Genomic DNA, 16911 nt, shown 5'->3' on the forward strand with positions numbered 1-16911 from the left:
CCCTTTGTATTAGTTTAGAGGTCCTGAGCTCGTTGTGACTTAGTGGGTTAACGTGGGAAGTTGTGGAGCTAGCTATAATTGCACATTGACCTCAGGTGCATTTTATAGTCACTAAAATTTCAACACTTCTGTAGTGTCTAGTGGTAGGTGGGGGTCCTCTAGGTTTGTATACGTAGTGTTTTGCAGTAAAAAGGCTTGTTGGTTCACTCATTGTTGGGTGGTTTTCTTTTTTGTGCTAGAAGCTCTAGAGTTTTGGGGTTGTTGACTTTAATTTTTGTAGAGAGCCGAGTGGGGTTGTTATTTATAAATAATTATTAAACTTTTTTTTAATTATGAATTTTATATAATAAATTAACATTTTTAATTATATTAAATTTTAGTTAAATATTTAAAAATACATTTTAAATAAAAATCAATTTCATTAAAAAAATTTTATTGAGAAAATAATATAACACTTTCACGAGTGTAAAACACCCAACACTTTATCATCAAATTAATACACACAAACCATAGGAGCAAACCATAAAAGCAGGGATTGTTGTCTATTGATTACACAAACTTGATTCTTATAATGAATGAGATGAAAAATATATATATTTTTTTAGACTAGCTACTGGTCCAAAATAACCTGACCTACACACATTTTCCAAATATAAAGTGAACTTCAAACCGCTAATATTAGACAGGACTTAACGCACACTTTCCAACAATATTGAGATGACTAATGCACATTGTTCGACTTTCGTGACATACAGATGGAAGGATTGCGAGGAGCATTTGCACGGCGGATGAAGCCAACTTTATTGTTTGGGAATCAGTGGGATCTTTATACTAAGATCTCGAACTTGAAAAGAACATTTTCTTGCTTCATCCCAACCAGGCCACTCATTGTTAGATTCCAGTATTTTCCATAATTCTTTTGCACTTCTTTCGGCATCTTCATTAAACCAATCTGCATTTGTATCTATTTTTGCTGGTTCATATTCTTCAGGAGGATCCAATAATTGTAATCCTTTGAGAGTGGGATCTAGAGCTTTATTCTCAGCTTTACCGAATATTTCCTCCTCATAGATTTTCCTGGTTCCAGCATACCACTTTTCTTCTGCTGCATCCCAAATTCTTCCATTTCTGTAAAGCAGAGTTAATGATAGCTTGCGAGGCATCAGGACACAGCATGGTGTTTCCCAGTAATATCCATAATAATAATTTCTTTCCATCCTCAACTCCTTGCGCCAGTGTTTTTCTATAATATCTAGAGCTTCCTTTCTCGTGGAGCCCACATATTCTATTAACAAAATCATTTGAGTTTTTAATAACGCTCTTACCTCTGGGTGGACTTCTGGGGGAGATTTTCTCAACTCAGAAGAGAAGATTTTCTTGCCTACTATCATTTCCCAGAACTTATGGAGATTTGGGAAACCTCCATGATTTTTTATAAAACCACCCATAAAAATAACACCTGAAATCCTCTTAAAATAAAGCAATACGCTTGCTTCTATGAAGATCTTATTATATGTGTCTAACAATCCCCACATCATGCTTTCACTATCATCTTTATCCTTCTTTTTTATAAAGTCCAATATCCCCAGTCTGCTTGCCTCTGCTGTAATATTGGGACCTGAAGTTTTTTCAATTAATTCATCCAGCGTGTGATCTGCTAGCCATAGCCCAATTTCTCGGAGGATGGTGCTAGCCATCGAAACCTGGTTTACATAAAGGTAGTGGTGGTCACATAGTAATCCAGAAAATATTTATTATTAACTGTCAAGCTAGACACTAAATAAAATATAACGAATTTTAGATTTCCTTCTTTAAAAACAGAAAGCACTGACCAGAATCTTGAATTAGCGTCGACTCCATCCAGGGAAAAAAAGAAGAAGATAAATTGACACAGAGACTAAATCTAAATATCTGTTGCATTTTATTATGTAGTATAGGAAAGTGATATATTTATAATAAACTGGAAAGTGCCCAATATTAAAAATATACAATGTGGTCCGATCATTAATACTTAGTGTTGGCCAAAGAAAAACCAACTTACAAAAAGAACACTGAAAACATAGAAGCTGCGTTACTGCATGAAGAACGCACCAATTACGCTGAATTTAACTCCAAACATATTTGGAAAATTACACATAATGGGTTACAAAATTGAGGTCTTATTTATCTCATTTAATATCTGAACCTGTACTCTAGATAAAAATGACCCACCAAATGTTTAAAAACAAATATCCTCACGAGGATCAAGCATTTGCTTGAATTGTATGTAGACAAAACAGAACAGCAACAGAGTTGAAAGAATAGAGAAAACAGAATAGCATAGAAGAAGAGGAGGAATTGACAGAAAAACAAAATTTATATATCTGTTGTATAACAGTTGTATAATATAAGGGATTTGGTCCTGAGGGAGTTTTCGTGCGATCGAAAATGGCCGCCGTACCTGCAGCTGTTTCATCCGCAGCCGAAATCCATCGGATCCATAAGCTTCCAGCCCTGGCCACGAAGCTGAACCAGATCAGCGAAAACGGGAAGGAAGGGTTTAAGCGACGGGTCTCTCGCTACCTCAGCGGCGAAGGAGAGAAGGATGAATGGGAAAAAGTGGATCTGGTATGCAAGGAGGGCAACCCGAGAGACCTGACAAGCATAGACTGAGCGGGTAGCAGGAATGGAGCGTACACGAAGGGAAGGGCGAGGGTTTATTGCAGATATCTGTTCTGCGTCTGCCCAGGGCCATGGTCACACAAAGGCTCCTTTCCGCACTGGATCACAGCCCCAGATCGTAGATCTGATTCGGGGACTTGCATCTGTCAAGATAGATCTGGAAGCATCTGCTCCTGAAATGCCCGAGGATAAACAAAGTAATACACTGCGAACCCTGATTGTTTGATCAGGACTTGAAACAAACTTTTCCAGGACCGGTTGGATGGTTTGTCAATTTGAAGAGCCTGCTACACTTAATAAAACATCAAAGACAATTCCGAACCAATACAACATAAGCGTTTATAACGCCCAAGCAATCAAAATGAACAAATTTAAAGGGAAACAAATCTTAGAATTGAATTCAATTCAATTTTCCGTCTAAAATTATTATTCATGGCATCTCAGAGTTATTACTGATTGTTTCTGATAAAACGCTGAGGAAATAAATTGCTGTAAATGCATAGAGTTGAAAAGCCAATTGATGTGAACAGTAACAGAGATAGACTTGGCCTGAATTCTTCACGGATTGCTCATAGAAATAAGAAATAAGAGAAAAACAGAACTTAGTACCCAGAATCGTTGCAGAAAACAGTGGGCGTCCGAAGAATGCACCAAAATGCCGCAGGGGTAGAAAAATGAAATAGCCTGTGAATGTGTATTTATGGTATTAGAGAAATAATATTGGCAATATAATTAATTTTTATTATTACTAATTAATTTTCCCTTCTAGGAATTTATAGTTATACTTTTTCACCGTTTCACATTTACAAGTTTCCTAACCAACATCATCTTCTACCAACTCCCCATTCACATGGGTTGCGTCCACGTCCAACGACTCTTCAGTACCTCTCCATTCACATAGTTGGTTCTTTATTATTATTAATTAATTTTCCCATAGATATTTCTACATCTACTTTTTGACCATTTTGTCAGACTTTTAACGATTCCATTTTCTGCGTCGTGGAAAATTCATCGTTTAAAAATTACGTTTAACGTGATTCCGAAAATGGAGTGAGTGGAAAATACTTACCACAGATGTCATGCAAGTGGAGTTTAAACTATTGGACAGAGGTCACAGGCTTGTAAAATTGGTTGACGAAGCCAACTCAAATATTGATAAAAACAATATAACTTAGTAATGGTCTTAAAAGTATAAAAGAAAGGAAAGGGTTATAAGATTGTTAAATTGGAATTTTGTCTTAAAAGTATAAAAGAAAAGAAAGGCTTATAAGATTTGTTAAATTGGAATTTTTGAATTGTTAGTAGTTGGATGGAGTTTTGTATGAACTCTCTAGCATGGTATTCGACTAATTTTTTATATTATCAACAAAATAATTTGTCACTTTAAAGGTAAGTGGAGCATATTTTCACTCATAATCAAAGACACCATTATTGTTTACAATTATGGATAGGCAAAACTAATGGCATCATTTAGAAATCACTAAATTTGTTGGCCACCAATCACACTAGATTTTCTAACTCTAATCACAATGAGAAATCAATGCTTTTTATTCACAATTTCTTTGTGTCCACAATCACACATGCATGAAGGTAATTAGGGTAAGTGCACTATCTAATCCCTTTCATTAACAATCACTATAATCATTCAATAAACACATTACATAGATAATCACCCAACAATTATTTTAAATGAATTGGACAAGTGTATTAAGCACAATAAGGAATCCAAATATAACGACTTATAAGTAAATTATGACTCAATCTAGTTCCTATCAAGACCCCACATAAAATTAAATTCGCCTTTGAGCACCTTATCATATCTACTTTTGTCTTCTATCTCTCATTTCCACATCTACCATAATAACTCTAGACATTGACTACATTAATCTAGCTCAAGGTATAGCCCCAAAGTAAAAGTGTTGATTATATCACCCTAATTTCCCTAATATTTATGCAACCATTAATCTAGCTCAAGGTATAACCCCAAAGCAAAAGTGTTGATTATATCACCCTAATTTCCCTAATATTTATGCAACGATGTGTGGGTTAAAATACTTTTCCTCTCTTTATTTTTAGGTGCACACCAAAAAAGAAACTCAAGTACCTCTAGGTGGTCTCGGTCCCACAATTTCCATGTGGGGGAATCTCCTCAAACATCCTTTTTTTCTTGAGAAATTTAAAAAGAGACCTCAAAGGAATGACCCACACATAATTGCAAATCTTTCTTTCTCTCCTTAACAGATTGGGAGTTGAGCTCCCCAGCAAATCGGGCCAGACTTACTCACGATGTAGCGTATCACTGTCTGGACACTAACTGTGTGGGTTAGTGTCGGTCCCAACTTGGAGTCGGGGTTACCTCACTTCCTACTCATTGGAGCTTCACGCTTGACTATCCTTAGATTATCCACTAGCCAATAGGCCTATAAGGTCGAGCCACCCATTCTTAAATTCTTTAGGACTTATGCCAACTAGTCTGGATAACCCGTGGACCCATAACACAAGGTCGAGGTTAGGTTGGAACGAGTTGTCTCTTGCAAAGGTTATGGAGGGTTTTAAACTCATTAGTAGATGTTATTCATATCCCTCAAAGGTATATATAGGTAGGAGAAGTTGACTAGATATGAGATGTGAGACATCCTAGCTAGCTCTTAAATAGGCTTCAACATTTATCCTTAATCCATTACACCAAAACATGTGGAGTCAAAGGACTACTACAATTACAATGTAGGGCTACAACATCGTGATTAGCATTGTCTCCCAAAATGTAGGGCTATAACATGGTGATTAGCATTGTCCTCAAATGTAATTGTCCATGAAATTTTTTCAAGTCTTAATGACAGAATATACAACTCCATAGGATGCATCAATATATGCATCGCATTTTGCATCTAAAGTTGATGAAACATATAATTGTTGGTTCCACATTTTTCAAGAAGTAAAAATAACAATTTGTTGCATATTATATAAATATTCTACATATTATAAGTGAATTTATAACACAAATCAACTATAATATTACTAATTTATGATTTTATTGTGTAATCAATAAATTAAACAAGTTAATTAATAATTAATTGGAAAAAAAAAATTAAATTAGATAATTTTTTTGCTAACAATTATAAGTATACTTGATTGATAATAACTTTTAACCATGAGATGTTCTCCATAAATAATTTAACTTATTTTAAAACAACCAACAAATAATATACCAAATTAAACTTTGCCTTATAAACCAATATAGAAAGTAATCACACTAAAAATAAAAGCTAAAAAGGAAGATAAAAAACTTGTAACTAATGAAAAAAAGAAAATTTATTAATTGAAACTAATAACCTTGTAAAGATATTTTAAAAAAACTATATACATTAATATATACAACATATGTATAATAATATTATACACATATATATGACAGATATTTATTTCATTTTTTATTAGTTGTGCAATATTAATAATTAATATACACGGGATTGTACTTCAAATTTTGTTAGAGGTGTTAATACTTAATATAACATGTTTTTAGGATAGATAATTAAATCCCCTTTTGTAGATTTCGTACTTATGCCCTTATCATATTAGGTTTGATCATCTATTACCTTTTAAACACTTACTCATATTCATTATATATTTTATGATTTTTTTTACGATAAAATATTTGTGTGAAAAGGAAAACACAAATTAACTTGTTTCCAATTAAATTTCACATAAACTCAAGAGGGAAAAAAATCCTAACCCTCTTTTACAATTGACTCAAATAATATCAAATTACCAATTGACTCAAATAATATCAAATTACCAATATTTATGAGATCACTTTACAATTACATATTTAACCATATTTTATTAAATAATATTAATTTTGACTTCTATTTTACAACGTAAGTGAATATTTCATGTAACTCCAACATAAAATCTTTGTCAAATAAATATTGAACTATGTTTTTTTATTTTTTTATTTGTATTAATTTAGTTGTGAAATCAACAAGGAGGACAACAATGAGAGACTGTTATCACCTACTCATTGATGGGCCTCTAAATTAGACATAAATTAAGGCCCATGCCTCTAATTTAAAACATAAATTAAGGCCTATGACCATCCTTTAGCACATTAAACATTTTTTTTTGTATTAGATAATTTATTTTTAACTTTAATATATTCATTAGGAAGGTTTATGAATAATTGAATATTTGTGACTAATATTATTTATTTTTGTAGAATATTATGAGAATATTGGGTAGATTATGAAGAGTTGGAGGAGGAGATAATTTAGGGACTTGTTCCCTACTACTAGAGGATCAATAATAAATAATAAGTCAACAAGATATTATGGAATTATGGTAGAAATTGTGGAACTCCAATGATTGAGAAAATCTAGGAATGTGTTCCACTAATCAAGGGAGCAGATCCACTAATCAAGGGATTTCAGTGGGGAAAGCTTCCTCCATCCATGGGGAATGATTCTTAATCATTTTGTATAAGTACCAAGTCGAATTTTTCTCTAGGGAATGAGTGAGAAAATCTAGGAATCCGTTCCCTACCATTTAATGCAAATTTCTAGTATTGGGGACTAAATCCACTAATCAAGGGATTTTGGTGGGGAAAGCTTCCTCCATTCATGGGGAATGATTCTTAATCATTTTGTATAAGTACCAAGTCGAATTTGCCTCTAGGGATAGTTTTTCATTAGTGTTATTGTAGAGAGAGCTTGTATTTTTGTAGCTCCATTGTATTTTATTGCAGGGATGTAATTCTATTGATGAAAATAATGAAGATTGGTGTCATGTTCAGCCTTTAAATCTTGTTCTCCTCCATAGGTCTCTGAGTTTCCTTAGACTTGACCATCCCAGGAACCTCAGAACCTTTTTGTATCATTTTGTTTCCTTCTTTTCATTGCTTATTCACATGCATCTCTAGTTTTTATTTCTTTCTATTTCTGCATTTAGTGTTAATGATTTCTTGTTATAGGATTAAATTAAATGGTTGATGTAAGTTATTTTGGAGGATCACAAGAATTATTTCATCCTTGGAAAAGCTTTGGAAGTTCATAATAATCATTGAGTTGCTTGGATTAGTCTTCTTATACCCAAATCTAGATTGTTGGACCTCCTTTTTAGCGAAGAATAGTAAATTTTTGCTATTTTTTTAGAGCATGCTAACGAGCTTCAATAGAATTAATTCCACTTACATCATATCAAAAAACATTCTATTTCATAACAAAAATTACCCCATTGCATTTTCACTTGATTTGATTAGGCATTTCTTAGATTTACTAGCTCACTAGTTCTCAAATTTCTAGATTTTCGACTAGTAATGTTTTAGTTTTATTTTTTTTGCATGGGTTAACATAGGTATTTTTGAGTGATTCCACTTGGAATAGGGACCTAAGACATCCTAGTTAATAAAAGAATTTTTCCCATCCAATTTGTATTTGATTTGCTTGGTCATTAAACCCTCATCAATTTCATCATTTCATAAGGAAACTTCCCCAAGCTTTTTGAGTGAATCCATCCATCTCACGACTTTGGTTTTGAGTTCTAAGTGATCCTATGAATTTTCCCACTCCATTCCACCCATCACACACCTTTCCTTGGCCTCCAATCACTTCCAACTCCTCACATTTTTCTCTCGGTTGTATCCTGTAGGTTTCTAGTACATCCTGTAGGTTTTCCTGAAACAACCTGTTTTGAGGCCGAATTGGTGAAAGACCTCTAAGAAGTCACCAAAAGCCTCCCAAGGGTCTCCCACACCATCCAACCATCTCCTAACCCTTCTATCCAACCTCCAACATCCTTAATTCACCTTCCACATCACCAAAAGACATTAGTTTGCATACTTGATTTTGCATGAAAAAAAAAAACAAAAAGACAAAAACAGATTTATTTTAGTCCCTTTACTTTCACATTAGTGATGTTTGATGCTTCTTACTTCCATTCTTAGATAGTAGCATTTGGTTCATGATAATTTAGCGTTATTGCAAAGCATAGTTTCTTGGCAGTTAATTAGGACATGGTGTGATTTAGCATTGAATTCTGTCTCTTTCCTTGTACTTTCTTTCTTGCAATAGATTAAGGTTCCATTTCAAACATTTCATTTTCTGCAATTCGTTTAGGATTTGACTTCAGTACATGTACTCCATTACATCATGACAGCAAAGGAATGAAACATTGTATGCCACACATATAGTGCTGACAGCTCTTAAGTTTGTACGAACCTCGAGTTGATAATTAAAGTCGGTAGCCTTGGGAGTTGCAACATTCTTGTTGCAATACCGAGGCTCATCACTCATCACTAAATTGGACAATAATGTAGGCTAATTCATCACTATTATTCAAGGAAAACTAAGCCACCTGAATTACCCCTTGGTCTGTAAGGGGTAGACTTTTACTCATGTTAGATGCTTCTCAATCTTAGGCCATTAACCTGTTTCTTCAAATATTAGTAAGACAAATTGTTAACCGATTAAACACAATCTTAAAATATACTCAAAACCAATATTTTATTAGACACTATTACTTCTTTTTACTTTTTACTTTTTTTATAATTTATAATTTCTTTTTAATTTTATGATCACAATACTAGTGTTTATTGGAAATACAACTCTATAAAGAATAGAGTCCCGAAATAAAAGTATTGAGCCTAACTAAAATCCATTTTGTCGTAAATGTTTATTTACCAAATAGTATAATACTAACAATTGCACCAAGAGGTGCAAAAGAATGCCGATAGGAAGAGCGGGGAATGATTTTGTGATAGCTATGTTATAATTTTGATAAAAATGTTGCTCAACAAGGATGGCATGTGCCTTTTTGTCATCAAAATATTCATACTTCTTGTCAAAGGAGAACCACCTTTTCTTTTTTCCTATCCTATTTGTAAGTATTACATTGTGGAACACCAAGTTCAATCCATTTTATTGGGTTATCCCTTAGAAGTGGTGTGGGGTGGAGAGGAGGAAACAAGTTTATTTTGAACAAAATGATTGGTCTTAGGAAGATTAGCTTTTATTTTAGAGACAAGCATGAAGGTATACTAAAAAATAGTAGAAAATAGTTTGAGTTCCTTCCTTAATATGTGAAAATAACACGTAAATGATCCCAACTTGAAGAGTTTCTTTGAATTCTCTTACCTCAAGTTTCTATGAAGAGGAACTATCAAGGAAAGTGAGGGAACTCAACCTTAAGTTATCTTAAGAAACAAGAATCCCCTAATTGACAAGCTAATCTGGAAATTCTTCCTGCCCAAATAATAAAGGCATCTATCTTTTCTTGATTAACCATGGTGTCTGTTGCTATAGTGACGATATCAAGGCATTGTGTCATTCCCTCCACTAAACGATTGAATGAGCTTTGCAGTGAGAGAAAGGTCATCTATACAATTCACATTAAGCAATTTCTCCCCATAAAGGAGGGGAATGCCTCACAACGTTTGTTATAAATAAGAATCTTAAAGGAGAAATAATAACGCATCACCACAATACCACATAAAATTGGGGCATATGGTTTGGATTGTTCATGACTTTCCACGTGGGGTCTAGTCTAGGGTTTGTATCAGTTCTGTATGCTAATTAAACCCCTTTTATGGTATATAGGTTGGAAGATCATTTTCAATGTCGACCAAATTCGAGTCCCAGAGTAACTGGGTAAAGGGGTTGAGATTTTATATGAAAAGGCCATGGATCCTGGCCATTTTTCACAATGGGGTTATTCAGTTATGGCATTATCAGAAGGGAACATTGATAGATTTGATGAGCATGATGGGTTCGTTAGAGGAGTACATTTTCACAAGGCTTAGTCGTGTTTGTGTCTGGAGGTAAGCCAACTGGATTGAATATTTATTGCATGTTTTTTGGTCCATGTGAACCTCTTTTTTATGTATTTTAGAGATTTCGTAGCACTTTGAAACTGATCGCCAAGGTTCAGTTTTCAGTAGTTCCATCAATTGTATGATTGATATGGGTTTCAATGGATGCATTTTTATATCTTGGAATGGTGGGTCTCTAACGCCTTGGTGACATGGAGAGGGTCTTGAACACATTGGTGTTGTGTGATTCCCTCATGTATTTTGAAAAAAAATTCATGGATCAACTAGGAGATTACCTTTACTTGCTCTGTATTGTAAAATGTCTGGAAATTACACACGTCTAGTGGAAAGTTTTGTAGTGATGTCAATTGGGTCTAGCTTAGGTGGTTGGGAAGAAAATGTTATATTTCCCTATTTACGAGTCAATTATTGTTTGGAGCTCTTCTTCATGAGCTATGAGGAATAGAGTCAATTGTTATTTGGAGCTCTTTGTTATCACCAAAAAATTGATCATCTAGCCTAATTTATTAGATGGATCGAAGTACACCATGTAAAACCATTTTTACCATAGTAAAATTGCTTTCACTGTGAGAAATTACTTAATAAACCACCTTTGTTAAGTAATTTATAGTTAAACCCATGAAGAATAATTAAATAAATCACTATTTATTTGATTTTCTTCTAGGAATAATTAATTAAATAGTTGTTCAATTATTATTCCTTGTCATATTTGACCCAATCATGAAAAATAAATAGATAAATTATTAATTATCTTATCTTTCTCTAGGAATAATTAATTAATTGCTAATCAATTATTATTCCTTGTCAACTTTGACTAAATCCCTTAGGAATAATTAAATAAATCATTATTTGTTTATTATTCCTTAACCAATTCCTTGAGGTTATAAATAATTCATTTATTTATCTATTATTTCTAAATAAAAGTTTAAATACTTTTTCCCTCCTAACCAAATATAATAAAATATTCCAAGTGATTATTCAAAGAATGGGGTTAATAATATTTTATTATTGCTCATTATTCGAGGATAACTCAATATTTTTTTATAAACAGAAGGGTTTTCCATTCATTATTCACTTTTGATTATTTTCATTGTTGCAATCACTATTGAAACTCTGATTATTTTCATTGTCGCACACCATATTTTTGTTGGGTTTACACATTATAGAGGAGAGAGACTCTACACAAGCTGAAAACGTTTGAGGATAGCCAAGAACCCATCCCATAGAGGGGGACTGGTAACATTTATTTGTTCCCTTCACAGGTGTTATAATAAAACTATTCTTTGTATATATTGTTTCCATTGGATGATTAGAGTTATTACTATTTCTTTTTGTTGTTTAACTATGATTGTGGCATAGATAAGAATTTTGGCAGGTTTTGTTTCTATCAGTTGCTGCAGATCTACAATGTTTAGCAGCCATTTATATTGTTGATATTGTTTGTCATCCACAATATTAAGTGGGTCCTTTCTGTACATCTTTGAGAATAAAACACTACAACAAAATTGGTGAGTCGGTGACTCCAGTGGTTTTATACTTCAGATCCAGAAACCTCTGTGACCTTCGGTTTTCAGGTTTGGGTTTCTTCTTTTTTCAAGTCTCTTAATTTTTCCTAGATTTTTAACTCTATATCTGTTAAATTTCTGACTTCCGTAAGCTTTCTGGTCTTTTCTGTAGGTCATAGGAACCAACCGCGACAGAGGCGACAATTTTTTCTAAGATTTGCCGACCGGGGATCACATAGAAAAAATCGCACTTTATAGCCCAAAAAATGCAATCTGGACTCCAGAGCGCACCTTTCAACCCAAAAAGTTCGATCTCTCCTGAAAACAAGTCAGTACTTGTGATTTTAGGGTTTCTAGGTTTTTATCAGACTGTTTCTGGGTTTTGCCGAGAGTTGTCTGTTGGGTTGTTTGACCTCTGTCTCATCTCTCTTAGGCCTTGATATACTCTAATTTACTCGTAGAAGTGGAATTTAGCTCCCTAGGGCTTCTAGTTCACTTCCACCTTTATAGGAGGAGTTTAGCTTAGTGAGTAGTCTAAGTTTCTGCAACACTTTCAACCGCAATTTCCAGATCTGTACCCTTCGGTTTCATATCTATAAAGATATGTTGTCACCATCCATAGTTTCATATTTAAACTTGTATGGTCACTGGCCTTAGGGTCCCATCGGTTGCCCTAAGTGTTTCACCCATCTCCCTATCTTTTTGCATCAATTTTCCTCTTTGGGTTTTTGTTGTTGCTACACCACTTTTGAGCAACCTAGTGTCACTTGATCCTAGTCACACCGACAATTAGATATATTGACCTTTTTAGTGTGTTTTCCATCGATTTAGGCACAATGTTTGCAAACCCAGTTTGGGTGGGGTTTAGTTAATTGTTTTGCTGTTCATTTTTTGTTGTTAATTTCAGTTTATTTTCAGCAAAAAAATTTCTTTTTTACAAAAACGATCTAGGCTTAATCAATAAATACACTTGTACACACAAACACACCTTAAGTGAAGGGTGCTTAGTTTACACCGCCAAGCCAAGACTTAACTGTTGACACCTAATCCTCATGATTGGGTGAATATATTTAAATAGATAAATAAGTAATATGAACAGTCATCGGGAGATGAACTGAACAGTCTCTCCCTCATGTATATAATGAAGACCTACTTGATGGAATAATACACACGAATCATTTTTGCCTTGAGGAGTTACTGCTTGGCCTGACATGGTATCAAAGCCAACTCCCAAAATAGTTGTAACTCCCACTACCTACTGCTATCTGTCCACTGCCTACTGCTCTCTGTCTCCTCCACAGTCGCTATTGTGTGCTGTATGCTGGCCTGACTTGCGTTGAACTATCCTAATGAACTCCTACTGTCACTCAGAGTTATTCCTTATCTGCCTTCTATCCGCTAAATGCATACCGTTCTTTGTTGTACGTTGTACGTTGCTGTCAAATGTTTTTTGAACCATACCTCTGCTATATACATTGTTTTGAATGCTGGTACAGTATCAGTAGTCTTGAAGACGATTTAGTTCTTTCTTCTGTTGCACTCATTTACGGAGATAGGCCTCTTACAAGTCTGTTGGGGTTTCCGCTCTTCTGGTACACAGTTCTTGAACGACGGTTGATATGTATCCAACAAGTCTTGTTGGCCGACCTGTTCAAAAACTGTACATTTCAAAATCACTCTTAATTAGCACAAACCCATTCACACCCAATTTCCAATTGCCAACCTCAGCGATTTATGTGTACTCCAGATATGCATAGTGAAGCATTTCCATTAGACTTGGTTGCGCATAGAGAAGCGAGGAAGTTGGGGGAATCTTTAACTCCGTGCAAAAGCTAAACTTTGCGGTTTGAAATCAATATTTTAATATCTGTTGGCACTTAATAGGAGGTTTTTACAGTGGTTAATTCCTGGATGCTGCTTATTAGGCATCTACTAGGATACTATAGAGGGTTTTTTTATGTTGTTGACACAGAGGAGAGGGAAAGGCCAGCAGCAATGGCTAAATTTAGATGGGACTGTGCTGGTGTTTCAAAGCGAATGCATTCTATATGAAAAATATAACAAACCAGGTGTTCAAGGAGAATAAATAGTAAATATATATCATGTTATGGAACATTGAATGCTACCTGCAGTAACGTAATGTAGTCAAATTTGAATTGCTTTCAATTCTAAAGACCTATATACAATTCTAGGCAATATTGAATACTGGTGGATATCCTATGTTCCATTGAAGATGCAGGGATGTAAGCCATGGAGATATGGTACACAGTTCTTGACACTGTTGTTCAGTTGTTTTTCGAAAACCGCGACAGTCCTTCAAGATTTGTAATTATTTTTATAAAGCCGTGTAAAGGACTGTGACTGTTGTGATATACAGATGAAGTGCTAAAGTCTACTTTATGACCTGGTGGCCTTTGTTAAATGGCATATATTAAATGATGGAATGCGTTGAATACTGAAAGCGCTGTCTTTATTCCAACTCCATGAGCAGTCTAATGGTTGAATTGAGCGCCGAGTCCATGCATTTTGGTTAATACAGTCTCTATGCATTGAGAACATGTATTGTATTAAATATTGAGCATGAGTTTGGATTAATTTCATTTCAATTTAACTTGTATTGACCATCGTTTAAAGTTTGGAAAGCTCATGCTTGTTGAATTTGGTTGTATGAGCTATTTTCCGCATTGGATCGGTGAATACACATGGTATGTTGCATAAAGGTGTAGCGTGTTATCTGCTATCCAAAAAAAAAAAATACTGATGTCCAAGAACACTACTGTTTTGGTGCATTAACTCGACCGTGCTTGGTATGTGAATATTGTGGAATATGTTATAAGGAATACAATATATATTGCATATTGAGAGCTTGTAGTTGATTCCATCTTTTGTAGTCATAGAAAATTATTATTAGTATTTTGCTACGAATACTATAATTATTTTTGGGCTCAGTTTAAATTTTTATGATGGAGAAGTTTGTTGAAAAAGAGAAGGGTTTGGAAAAGAAGACAACTCTTCTTGCACACAGAGAGAATAATCTTACTCAAGATTCTTCCAGAGGAAGAGGTAGAAGATATTTTAGAGGCAGGGGGGCAAACATTCTCAAGGAGAAAAGGCAGATTTGCACTGCATTCATTGCAAAAGAAATGGATCACATGATGCCTCTACATGCAAGCTACCATGGGACAAAATTGAGCAGAAAAGAAACCAACAGAAAGGTAAAACTGATGATACAAACAAAGGTAAAGCACTTGAATCCACTCACTATGTTGTGGCACAATGTAACATTGGAGTAAATGAAGATTTAATTACTCCCCTCATCGAGACAAAGGCATATTGTTGATCTCCCTTCACCATTTCCGTGTCACATGTGTCTTACCACCATTTTGCCACCAAGGAATTTGTCGTGGAGACTCTTAGGCCTTCATCCCCACTTTCTGCTTGGGCATATTATCCCTCCCCATTGGGTTCAGGTTCATAGCCGTCTGAGTCCCCATACTGAGTATTCTCCTGGTTCATCTTATTCCTCATCTGATTCCTAGCCTCCTTCACTGCATATCGTCACCATGTCTGGACCCACAGCTAATGCAAGAACCCAACCTAGTGTTGGCTCCGATTCTATCCTGGTGGTCACATTAATCAGAACCATCTCAGGATGGTTCCAGTAACCCCCATGCTCTCCTTTATGTTTGGGTTAAGTCTACTAGATTTTAGCCAGTTGATAAACAACCCCATACACCATGATGTTGGTTGGCATTCTATGTCGACTAAGCCTCCCTCAAACATCTCAAATTTTGTGAGTAATTTTGGAGAGGATCCTACCAACCATGTACGATCCTTCCACATGTGGTGTTCGTCCAACTCCATTACTGTTGACTCCATTCATCTTCAGCCGTTCCAATGCACGCTCACTAGAGACGCTGCAAAATGGTATGTAGACCAACCCGCCGTTTCTAATTCTGTTTTCACGATGCTTGCTAAAGTGTTCCTTTCATATTTCCAATTACCTCTCTGGTACGACACCAATACATAGCTATTGACCTCATTCTGTCAGTCCTCTACCACTCACCTTTCTCACCATGTTCAAGAGTGGCGTCGAAGTAGGAGCACATGTCATGCCCCACCCTTCTAAGGCCATGTCTACCTAGATTGGTTTCTTAGGAGCCTTTTATCACCCATTGGAAAATATGTTACGTCCCATTTTCCTCAGATCGAGGAAGAAGCTCTCCAAACCGCTCTAACATATGATCTGATTTATGCGCAATTCGATTATGTTTATACTGTCATTCCAGACATCCCTTATCCTTGAAGTGCCAATGCATCAGGGGAATCTCATGCCACCAACGGTATCGTTGGAACCCTTTCACATCCTTCATCATATACCCAACAAAGATATGGCTATCCGTAGGGGGGCACCAGTTCCTCCAACACTTATGCCCCTCCTGCTAGCAACATGTTTTCAGGGCCATAAACAGTTTACCAAGCCATTGATCCTCCCTATGCATAGCCGACCACTCCAGCCCCTCAAGCATTAGCGTCGCAGCCTCCCATGCATCCTCAGCCCCAGAAGCAACCACCCCCTCAGGGTCAAGTATTTGCACAATAGAGTGCGACCAATCCCCAAAATTCAAAGAAAAAGAATAAGGGGAAAGGTAACAAGGGTAAGCATGGTAATCAAGGCAATAAACCTAGTGAACCCCAGGGGAACCAACCTAACACCAACAACCAGCAACACGAAAATTAGCCCAAGAAGAACAAGGTTATTCATACAAACAAATTCAAATTCTAGTTTTCTTATGTTTTAGTTTTTTCTGTACGGGGTTAAAACCTACATCAATGGCCTTTTTGCAGGCATCCATCCACGTAGTTGGGTGGTACATCCAGGGATGGGCTTGGATGGCTTCTTTGAGACCACTGATGAAACAC

At 35.4% G+C, this 16911-nt stretch overlaps 1 protein-coding gene across 1 annotated transcript; it reads right to left on the reverse strand.

The window, feature by feature from the left end:
* Nucleotides 1-466: 466 nt before the first annotated feature.
* LOC149240589 (uncharacterized) lies at nt 467-3258 on the reverse strand. The gene is made up of 2 exons (XM_089367334.1): nt 2441-3258; nt 467-1703 (listed from the first exon to the last, which is right to left on the reverse strand). The coding sequence occupies exons 1-2, from the start codon at nt 2453-2455 to the stop codon at nt 801-803; spliced, it is 918 nt and encodes a 305-aa protein (XP_089223460.1). The 5' UTR covers nt 2456-3258; the 3' UTR covers nt 467-800.
* Between the last annotated feature and the right edge of the window lie 13653 nt (nt 3259-16911).

The sequence above is a fragment of the Pinus tabuliformis genome, chromosome 8, assembly GCF_031772625.1.
Source record: "Pinus tabuliformis cultivar Carrire ecotype Pingquan chromosome 8, CPIR1, whole genome shotgun sequence".
NCBI lineage: Eukaryota > Viridiplantae > Streptophyta > Pinopsida > Pinales > Pinaceae > Pinus > Pinus tabuliformis.